General features: G+C 46.0%; 1 protein-coding gene across 12 annotated transcripts in view; it reads right to left on the reverse strand.

The window, feature by feature from the left end:
* The window catches only part of PALM2AKAP2 (PALM2 and AKAP2 fusion), a 499,300-nt gene that overhangs the window by 222,004 nt on the left and 265,760 nt on the right, over positions 1-11,536 (reverse strand). For 8 of the 12 annotated variants that reach the window (XM_028493676.2, XM_028493675.2, XM_055087035.1 and 5 more), the window contains 3 exons: positions 8,652-8,766; positions 7,457-7,478; positions 1,747-1,848 (listed from right to left, as the gene is read on the reverse strand). In XM_028493676.2, coding sequence (XP_028349477.1) covers positions 1,747-1,848; positions 7,457-7,478; positions 8,652-8,766 — 239 coding nt within the window. Of the gene's footprint in view, positions 1-968; positions 1,013-1,746; positions 1,849-7,456; positions 7,479-8,651; positions 8,767-11,536 lie in introns of those variants that run through there. The other 4 variants (XM_028493682.2, XM_028493679.2, XM_055087039.1 and 1 more) reach the window with 2 other exon arrangements.

An 11,536-nucleotide genomic window follows, 5' to 3' on the forward strand; every position in this document is an offset into this window, starting at 1 on the left:
TCCCCTGCATCGGCAGGCGGACTCTCAACCACTGCGCCACCAGGGAAGCCCTAAGCTTATTTTTTAGAAGATTTTGAGCACATAATACTTTTTAAAAAATGCCTTTGCTATTTGGATCTTTATGGTTTTACAATATCTTTGAAGACGAAGGACGCTAGCTTGTAATAGTATGTGTATTCTTATGCACACAGCACTACAATCCCAGCAACAGAACACTCTTGAACTTTACATTGCTTGTCTACCAATCCTTTTCATATCTCTTAAAAATCAGTCCCCACACACTGCCCCTACCCCACCTCCACGAGCCGATCCATTAGTTGGGTCATATTGCATGTCCTGTGAGGTGCAGAAACATGTGGAAAGGGGCAGCAAAGCTGTTTACGGACAGCTATTGGGAACTACCAACACTAATAACAAGCAGGGAGGTATCTGACTTTTGAAGAGTTATTATCCCCAGTTGATCTCAGAAGTGCATTTTGGAGCATTTAAAAGAATCCACAGCTTAAGTCACTGCCAATGGTTCCTTTGTAGCATGACTGTAGGCTGCAAGTTCTGGCTTATCCTTTAACTATCCGGGGATCTGTTGACCTGGCCTGGGTTTGACCAGACACAATTTACAGTCCTCCCCGCCCCCCCACCCCAACTCTAGAACCCCGTGAGTCTGTATGTAAAAGTAACATGATGCTAGGATGTTTACAGAGATGCTCGGTAGATACTGAAATTTAGCCAGTGCGCATGACAATTATGTCAATACTTGCTTGCCCTTTTATTTTACTTTTATATTAAAATAAGGAGGGACTATTTGCTTCATAAAATATTCAGCTTGGCCTGTACAAAGGATTTCCTCTGACTTAACGGTCCATGATTATTTTGTCTTATAAAAGGTGTCCTTAGGTGACTTATTTTAAACATAAATTTACCTAGATTATGTAAAGCATAATCTGATGTTCAGATTCAAGTTCACCTACATTGTCACGAACTGTACAACCTTGGCAGTTCATTTTTCCATTCAACCCCGGCCCTCAGTGCAATTCTGTGAAGAGCAAAAAGATCGGTATAGAGATTTATTGTTCACGGCTGTCCAGTTCTGATTTCTGAGGCACGTTCGCATTGAACAGAGGAAAGCAGAGCTCTCTATATGCTTTACACTCACAAGTGTACTATTTTCTAAAATCCACAATTGTGAGAAACATTAGCAAGAAACATATATTCTTTAAATTGCTCCTTTTATTTCCCAAATATACCACAGTAGTTAAGAAATAACTCCAGAAATGGGAAGACTTGAGAATATATATGTTCACAATATACAGACAGCTCGATTCCCAAAGGATTCCAGCAACATACTCATACGCTTTGAAAATACTTTCCCTCCAGCTTCCCGGCATACCTCATTTGATCTTGTATTATTCCAATATGGAAAATAAAATTCCCTGGAGGCAGAGTGCAAATGAACTTTAAGAATGAGGACAGCTATAAAGACCACAAACACAAGACAGACTCTTCTGAAGTGGGAAGAAAAATGCTTTCTGATTTTCTCAATACTCCCTCCCCTTTGGTCCTCAGACACCCAGCAGGGCCCAGTGCCTGCCCTGTGTGGCCACTGTAAATTCTACATCTGAAGCTGTGCTGAGGACAGGGTCCCCCCTATGTAAGGATATCTGGGCATCCCTCATTATTAAAGCTCAGAGAAACGCAAGCCCCATGGTCAGTCCTGGCATCAAAACCAAATAGCTCCCCAGGACTTACCAGCTGCTCTGCTGGTTCCGTCCTGCCCAGGTGACGGTTGTGCTGTTCGTGAACAGAGGATTGGCAGGTCGGGGAGCTGGGAGGAAATGTAATTTACTGCATCTGGTAGCAGAGAACAGGGAATACAATTAGGCACAGTGTTGGGAGGCCCAATGGGTTCACTGCCGAGACAGCAGCTTGTCTGCCCTACATAATGGACCACAGAGGCGGCCACTGCAAGAGAGGATCAGGGTAAACAAAGACCAGCATTTGCCCAGTGACTGGTATTCAGTAGAGTAGCTGAGGTAGGAGAGATCCTGGCCAGAGAGCTCAAGCCCCAGGACAGCTCTATGTATTAAAAGATTCATCAGAAAGCTCTAGATTCTAAGAGTACAATGAGTTCAGGGGGCAAAAAAAAAAGAAAGAGAGAGAGAGAGAGAGAGAGAGAGAGAGAGAGAGAGAGAGAGAGATGGACTAGTGAGAGCCATTATAAATTTGGTGGAATTGGCCAAATGTGGACCTCAAACTAGAAACGTGCCTTAAGCAGAACTGGAAGATAGATTTGGGGCTCTTTCCTTAAACTGGAAATATAGCTTTATGTGCCTGATTCATGCAAAAGACTAATTTTGTAGGCATTTAAAAAAAATTCCAGAAAATTTATCCCACAATTTCAGTACTTCTGGCTGGTGTTTCAGCTAGAAAATCCTGAGATTCCAAATAACAGCACCCAGTGAACTCACCATGAGCTCAGTTGCAAGAAATGAGGCCGTGCAACAGAGGGAGACGAGCTCCGCTTGGGAAAATACCTTGAAAGCCCATTTAGGGAGATGGAGGGCACAGAAGTCAACAGGCGTGCCAAAGTATTAGAGGAGAGGAGGAAACCACTGATGTGAAACAAGGAGAAGAATCTGTGTATCCCCCAGAGAGAAGTGGGAAAGCGAAGGAACATTCTAGAAAGCTGGGCTCTAGGTGATGTGATCCCTTCCTTGTGCCACGGCCACATCCCCAAATCCTGGAATGTCAATCACTCGTCAACGATCACATTTACCTGCTTACCGCATACTTCCACTGAATGGCCCATAGTCACCTCACGCTCAACGTGTCCAAAATGGAACTCTCATCTTCGCTCATCTGCTGCTTCTCCTGTACAACGTACCTCAGCTCATTGGCACCATAATTCACCCAGGATCCTGGGTGGTGTCCTTAACTCCCCCTCCCAGTGGCCAGTTAGTCCCTAGCCTCTACCCACTTCCTACATCCGTCCCATCCTGTGTATCCCCATTGATACCGCCTTAGTTCTGGCAGGTTTCTTTTTTCTCTTTTAAATTTCATGCAGGAGAGGACTGCGAACAGACGCCAGATTAGGATTAGTTCAGTTATATGCCGACTAGACCACTGCTGACTCACATGTGTCTGAATAACCCAGAATATACTGACATTGGACCATCATGTTCTTAGGGCAAAGAACACGCTCTGTGGGAGTGGATGGGGTGGAGTTTCTCTAAGCGAATGGGTTTGTCTATAACAACCCTTTGGGGAGACGGAACAGGAAGTCAGGAGTCAGCAGGCAGGCAGGCCCTGGGTTGGAGTGAGGCTCTGGTTACTGTCTCTCCCTGGGGCCTCATGTGTGCTGGAGTTGGGCCCTGGGTCGGGCAGACATGGTTGAAGGTCCTTCACTGCAAGGAAGGAAGATGGGCCTTTGAGATGATGGTGGGCTGGGAGATGGCCATGAAGCAGCCTGTAGGGACCCTCTGAAAGGGGCCGGGATTGGAGCCACAACCTCTGAGTGTGGCCACATGTCCAAAGTTGCCCATTATTCTCCATGTTGAGCTGCCCTGCCAGTATTCCTGAGGTTAGGTTGTAGCCTCTGCTCTCACTCTGGGGAGCTCTGAGAAGGGTCTGGGCCCCAAGGTAGCACAAGGCAGGACCAGAAAGAGCAGCAGCTGGGGGTAAGTGGGGCTTGAGGGGGTAGAGGGAGATTGCTAACAGTGGCCCATGGGAAGGAGGGAGCAACAATGTGGGGTTAAAGAGACAGTTTAGGGGACAAGAGATGACAGAGCAGATGTGCAGAACTTCTGAGCTTCCCTGAGGATTTCCAGAAATCCGTGGAATGGCAATCACAGTAAATCTGACTTCCTGCATTCAAATGAGATGGAGACTCAAGCCACTAAGACCAGGTAAGACTCTGCGGACTGGTCACACGCGTCTGGTACATTCTATGCTACATATAGAACTTCCGGGACATCTCTGTATACTGAAAGTTTTCGCAGCTAGAAATAAAAGCCACTCACAGGTGGGGAATTCTGCATGTGATTCCTATTGCTTATGTTTCAGGCTCCCCCAGAGGCTGCTCCCTGCCAGATATGAGTGGGTGACGGAGTTACCTTTGCCCAGTGGTCACTGGCTACAGGCTTGAGGACAGCAGCTCTTGTGGGGCTGGGGAGCCATGGCTTCTGCTAAGAGATAAGGGGGTGGCGAGGAGTGGGGCATGAGGAAAAGGACAGGGCAGCCCCTCAATATATCATTAAGTAGTAAACCCTAAGGTTCTGCGGCAGGAGGGTGTCTGATAGACCCACACAAGGAATAAGAAACAGGGCCTCCAAAGCTTCCACAGGGAGATTTCTTCATGTGGCCTCAGTCAGTAAACTGCCCTCTTCCTGCCAGTCCTGGCACTGCTAAAATCTTTATGAAGAACATAAATAGCCAGAGCTAGAGAAACAAAATTGATGAAAACTCTCCTGAAATCGTGACTTCTGGGCAACTGAAGACACACTGAGCTGTCCCAACAATTGGTATGAAGGTGTTTTTTGGGGGTTTTTTTGACCACACCCTGTGGCATGCGGGATCTTAGTTCCCCAACCAGGGACCGAATCCGTGCCCCCTGCAAAGGAATTGCAGAGTCTTAATCACTGGACTGCCAGGGAAGTCCTTGGTATGAGGGTTTTGATGTGGGAAAGGTCCCGGGCCACCCCAGATTGGGATGGGATGGAAATCTACAAAGATCAGCCTCAAACAGCAAGGATGAGATGGGCCCAGGACAGACATTTTCCTTTGCCAGCTCTGGCCAAGGGTTTCACACCAGCTCCTCGGTGGGTAAAGAACAGAGGTAGCTCTAGGTACATACCACATGCAATTTATACTTACACAAAACACTGTGCCTATTTAGGGCAGTAAAAACAACCCACCCAACTGATGAGGACTCTGCCGTATAATAAGTGTGTATGTGGGGTGGGGAGGAAGTGAGGGGGGGATCAGAATGTATGTTGCCAAGAAATTCTACTCCAGATTGGAATACATTGCTCTTGACTGCCAAGGCTACCATGTAGTCAAAAACCATTGGTGATCCAGCAGTCCAGTACCTTTGTTTTCTCTGAAAAGCACAGGGCACCTGAACAGCGGTCCTTACACATGCACACGCTAGCTGCCGACTCCTTGGCAACTCATTAAACTGGAGACACTCTTGCTGATTATCTGCAGCATCTTGTACAGTTATATAATTTCAGATGGGCCTGGATTCTGTAATCATCGTGTTTCAGAAGTTGGGAATTTGTCCTAAGCATCATTATTCTACAATCACTTTTTTTGTTAGGTCTTAGTAACAACAGTTGGTTGATTCTAAGAGGGTCTTGGCACTTTGAAATCAAAGAAAGAGAAAAGAATCAGACATCCCAAAGTCCCTGAACTGGATGTGCTTCATGATGAGTTTTTACACCTCAGACCACAGAGTGGCCTATAAACACTGACTGCATTCTTGGAAGGACGTGCTCCCTCCTTCACACTTTTCTTTGCCAGTAGATGCGGTGTAATGGAAAGGTCTCCCCAGACTTAGTTATAACCAGACCTGGTAGGAATCATCATCCAAGGTGACAAGGCCATGGAAACTTTTCCCTGGCCACTTCTTGGGATCCCTGAGACTTTTGCATCCTTTTCAGCCTGAGCTCACCCATCCTGTCAAAAAGTGATGAAGGATGCAATCACGAGGGTGATTTTTCTCTGTAGTTTCCCTTCTCAGTCACAATCGTTTCTTACCATCTTTATGAACTACTTAGGTGAACAGACGAAAATAGTGGGAAGTACATAGTACAGGAGGAAATGAGAGAAGTTTCAGGGTGAAAACGAAAAAGAGAGCAGTGAGAGTTTATAACATGGCTTCATGGATGCTTGTTAACAAGTCACAGACTACATGGGTCTCCATGGCCCACACAGCTTTCTCTGGGACGTGACATGCAGGCTCCATCCTTTCCCTAATTAGAGAGAGAAGTCTAGGAAAGGCCCTGGTTTGAGAGAAAAAGAAGTGAAAGCATAAAAAGTTGATGTGCACGCTTGCGATATGTGGGTATCTGTGGGTCAATGTCTGACACTGTGTTACTGCCGATCACGTACACGGCCTCTGGGCAGCCCTAGCACGAGGGAAGCCCGCTATCCTTCCCATGCTGGCACCCTCAACTCCCCAAAATAGGCAAGGCCACCTCTTCAGTCCATGCTCCACCCCCAAAGCACAGAACAAATGTCCTGATTTGGCCACACCCTCGAAAAGGTTCTAGAACTATCGAAAGTCCTCCTCCTGGAGTCCCTGCTGGCTCGACCCTGACTTGCCTCGGAGCACATGCGCTGGACACATGAATTTAATTTAATACCTTCCCAAAGATCACCCAAGGAGCCAATATCCAGATCCCCTGCCTTTTACTTGCTGGAGGGTGGCGGGGAGAACCCAGACAAACCAGTTTTTTTGTTTGTTTTCTTTTTTGCTGAAGTTAGAATTATCGTTATTGCAAGGATCTTTGCTAATCCAGAAAAATGCATTATCCATCTCTGCATTTTAAAATCTTTAACCATATATTTCCAAAAGACATTGGGAAAACACTGATGCCAACACTTATTCTGGCTCCTGATCATCTTCCTAGTTTAGAGGTTGACCTCATAAGAATCAGGTGAGCAGATGGTATGTGATCTTCCAACAAGTCCCGGCATTTTAAGACAGGTCTAGCTGAGGGCCAGAGTGAAAGAGGGAATCAAGTGGTTTTCACGAGTTTGTAGCTAACGTTAGAGGAGCAAGGTGAAGGCTGAGAAGCACACAGTCCCAAGTTCATCACATGGCCCCAGTGAAGGAGAGCGGAGGGGAGGGGAGGGGAGGGGAGAGGAAGGCCCACTCCCGCCAGGATGGGCTTCAGGAAGCCGGGGCCCTGCTCCCACCCTTCATGCGCTCCTGGCCAACCACGCCCCATAGGGAGGGAGGTTCTGCCCAGCCCTGTTTCCCTGGAAGGCTGGAGAAACTGCAGTTTTCTGATTCAAAGTAAAACCAGAGGCCTTAGGAAGGTTTCCTAAACATCAGATGATGGGCTCCTGCTGTATACTGTAACCTGGAGACCTAACCACCAGCACCAGTAGCCTCATCCCTACCAGGGAACTGGTCCTGAGGCTGGCACTCCTGGCTGAACATATTTCAAGAGAGATCAAAGCAGTGAACCTTGGGGACCCAGTGGGAAGCAGAAGAGCCAGGCCAATTGTGTAAGCCTAGAAAGAGTTGGTCAAGAAGCAGTCCTTGAAGAGGAGAGGCAGAAGAGACCGGGGGCGTGGCCCTCGTGAGCACCCGCAAACAGCACTCCCCTTCTTTTTGATGCCCTTACAAGCCAACATATCGCGTCTCCTGGTGAGCCTGTGTTAATGAAACCCACTAAGCTGATGGATGAAAACATTCAGGTACAGATGGGGAGAGAGCGCTTACACTTACCTCCATCCGTACTGGAGAAGCTCTGTGGAAACAAAAGCAGGGCAGAGCGTCACTACAAACGCGGGGAGATGACCCCTCACTCATTTAACCCATCTTTTTTTTCCCCCAGAACTTGACTGTGGTGGGCAAACCCCATGCTTTCTTTCCTTCTGGGAAATTTGTTTGGGATCCTGAAATTTAAGGGGAAGGTTTACCCTTCTCACCTTACACCGAATTTCTCCTACAAGAGATATATTTCAATTATTCAGCAAATACCCTTGGTTGTGTTGGAGAAGTGATATCAGAAAATCCCATCTTAAAATGAATGTGATTAGACTGCTTTCCTATCAACTGTTGGGTACCTGAGGAAACAAGTGTTATAAAATGGAGGGAGGGTCCTGAGGTATTCAGAGCCTGCTGGCTTTATGGATTCTCCCTTTGCTACACAGTACCATCTGTTTTCACAGACAGGCATACCTCATTTTATTGGGCCTCAATATTGCATTTTTTACAAATTGAAGGTTTTTGACAACCCCCAGTTAAGCAGATCTGTCAGCACCATTGTTCCAACAGCATTATTTTTAATTAAGGCATGCACTTTTTTTTTACACATAATGCTATTGCATACTTAATAGACTACAGTATCATATAAACATAATTTTTATATGCACTGGGAAACCAATAAATTCATGACACTCACTTTATTGCAATATTTGATTAATTTCAGTTGTCTGGAACCAAACCTGCAATACCTCCAAGGCATGCCTGTACGGTAAAATTTCATGTTTCACTGACGCTTTGTTTTTGGAGTTCATGCCCATTTGATATGGTTTTGTCTTTAGCCTTTTTATAAAGGAAAGACTTAAAGCCACAGGGAGTCTGTTTAATCTGCTTCATAAGAATTGGTTTTAGAATTCTAGAGTCTAATGGGAGATGACTTTTCAGGCATTAGGCATATAAAGGGTTTGGACCGTAGGGAGATGGGGTTAATTTCATGACTCTTCTCTGTGCTTCTGGTGGGCCAGGTGGACCCACCCCTGAAGACAGGCCACTCTCAGCTTCAGAGATGGCACTAGTCCTCACGCATCCGCCCCTCAGAGTATGTGGCTTAGTCTTCTCATCAATACCAACTGGCCTTTTCTCCAACTGGCACCATTCTGCTAGCGCTTACTTCCTCAGGGATATAACTGAGAAAAATCACATTTGTTTTCTTCACCTTCTGAAAGTCCTTGAAGGATTTTTCTGTCTCCTTTAGTTTCTCTAGGATGATTTGCTCTTTGGCAGATATCTGGGACTCTTCACTTTCCAGTGCTTGTATTTCCTGTTCCAGCCTGGAAAACACACAAACAGAGGACAGGTTACTCTACTGCCCTGCCACCCCTGGACCAGAGAGCAGCTTCTTCCTGCTGGGTGACTTCCTGGCGGTCTGCATTTTACATGATGCTGTGGTACCCGGCCGAGGCTTTACCTCACAGAGCATCCTGTGTTTCCAGCTTTGCCACTGAGCAGACACTGATCAAAGGAAACCAACCCAGAGGTGCTGCCACCGGGTCACTGCCACCACTTTGCAGTTTGCTTTGGTGCCTCCCCTTCTCTTCATGTGTACATTCTTAACTTGGAGGTAGATGGTTTTACATAGCATAGGACACACTCTCTGCCAGAGAGCAGCTTCATATTCTCCTATCTCAGAATAACTGCTCTTCTGTCAGCTTGGCCAAGGGTGAAGAGCCAGTCTTGCTCAAAGGGAATATGTTGCCGAGAAATGGCTGATGGCCAGTACCCTTGGGAACCTGCTGTCACCTTCCTCAGTGGCCTAACCTCTACTACCAAGAAGACAGGAGATGGAAGGGACTGATATGACTGCCCCCACTCTTCTGAAACTTTCCTCAGTTTTTACAACCCACTTATCTATTTCCTGGAAAGGAAATTTCAGTACAGCCAGGAGACTCTGGGAATATTCCAGAACAGCAGCCACAGTGATGATTTGGGGAAGTCTTGGCAGCTCTATTCTTTCAATGAAATGATAGTAATAACCATTTAACTTTTCTTGAGCACTAAATCTGTGCCAAGAGCTGAGCTAAGAATTCATGTGGATTATTGTATTTAACCTTCCCAATGACCCTATGACCCTATGAGTCGGGAACTCTCATTTTACAGATGAGATCATGAAGGCTTGGCTTGGTTAAGGAACTAGTTTATTGGTGCAGAACCTTGAGGCTAGGGTTCAAGCCAGGAAGTGTAACTCTAGACCCTGCTCCTAACCGTTGTGCTAAACTCTAGCCACATGGGCTCTACAGTACTTCACATATGCCCTGCCTTGTTACACATTGAGTGTGCTGGTATACTAGGGTGGTGCTGGAATGCACCAATGCCTCTGGAGGTTATGAAGGGATGGATGTTCCCCTGCCTACAGGACTCCAGATTAGTATGCTTCCAAATCGTTTGGTCTGAATTTATTCGTTCATTCATTCAATTCTGCTTTTGGTCTCCTTCCCTCCATCGGGCTGGAAGCTTTTCTGTAGAGTCTATGCCTGCCTCCCCCTCCTCCTCTTCCATCTTCTAATCTGCTGCTGGGAACTGGCTAGTGAGATCTTCTGAGGGGTAAGGAACACCAAGATATAGGCATGGAATTTTTGCACTGTATCCCTCAGAGGCCTTTTCTGTTTCCTTACTAGGCATCAGAAAGATGACCTCTGGATGGATAAGACTTTGCAGCAATTACTTTGGGTTATGAAGACAAACACTATGTGTAATGGTATCCCCTCCAAATGAACACAGCTTCAGATATACTGATCATTTCCCTCACAGTAAAAGTGGTAGTCCTAATGATGACAGTGTCTAGCCTCCTAATACCTATATAGCCTCCACTCTTACCAATAAGTCTACTTCATTTTATGCTTTAGACAGAGCTACTCCTTATTTGTCCATTTGTGCCCCATGATTTTCCCTCCTTCAAGAAACTCATTTCTAAACCCTAACCATTTCTGAAGTCTTAACTCAGATATCATCCACCCCATGAGGCTTTGAAAGATTCACCACCAGGAAATAATAAGACCAGAGGTCTTATCAAGTCTACTATATGTTAGTGCAGTGGCTCTCAACCAAGGTGCTTTTGTCCCCCAGGGCATATGTGGCAATGTCTGGGGATATGGTGGCCATCCATCACTCATGGAGAGTAGAGTTGGTGCTACTGGCATTTAGTGGGTAGCAATTGATAAACATCCTACAAAGCACAGGACACCCCCCCACAATAAGGAATGATCCCCCCGCCAAATCAACATTGCCAAGGTTTAATAGTTCTAAACCCTGTGTTAGAGTATACACACATTGTTAATTTCCCCTACTAGCGTATAAATTCATCATGGTGAGGGCACAAATGCTCAATACAAGTATGTTGAATGAATGAAAAAAGCTGAACGAAATAGCAAAAAAGTCATAGCTCAGCCAAGATGAGATATTCAGGATTTCTGAGACCCAGGTAATTCTTCAGCAAGCTTTGACTTGAGAGGTTGTGTGTGGGCTGAAATGTAAAGAGAATCTAGAGGAGAGGGGCCAAGCAAACCAATATATAAACAAAGAGATATCAACCTTTGCTGTTCCAAATGTTCAGCAAACCTTTTACACACATCTGTGTAAATTACTTTGGGAGGAATCAAGGAAAGGAATATGAGCATGGAATAGGGACAACTCAAATGATCTATAAATGTAACTAATTCACTGGGTAGAGGAGCTCTGGGCTAGAGGTTTCCTGGAGAGATTGGATGATAGCACTGGCCAGGTGAATTCGGAGCAGATTTCATCTGAATCTCAAAAAACCGAGTACCTCAGCAGATATCTAGGATGTGGATAGATTCCATTATTCTAAAACAAATTCCCTCCCTTCCCCCTTCCCCTCCATGGGAAGAGTATATACGACGCCGAACCACTGATGTTGGGTCACATGATTTGCTTTGGCCTCATCGTGGGCGGGACGTACTTCCCTGCCCCTTTGGGTGCAGCCATGTGACCTGATTTAGCCAATGGGATGTTAGCAGACACGACACAAACAGAGGTTTGGAATGTGTTTGCCCCGTTGGGCTTGTCCTCTTGTGCCTCTGCCAA

This window comes from Physeter macrocephalus, chromosome 9, assembly GCF_002837175.3.
Source record: "Physeter macrocephalus isolate SW-GA chromosome 9, ASM283717v5, whole genome shotgun sequence".
In the NCBI taxonomy this organism is placed as follows: Eukaryota; Metazoa; Chordata; class Mammalia; order Artiodactyla; family Physeteridae; genus Physeter; species Physeter macrocephalus.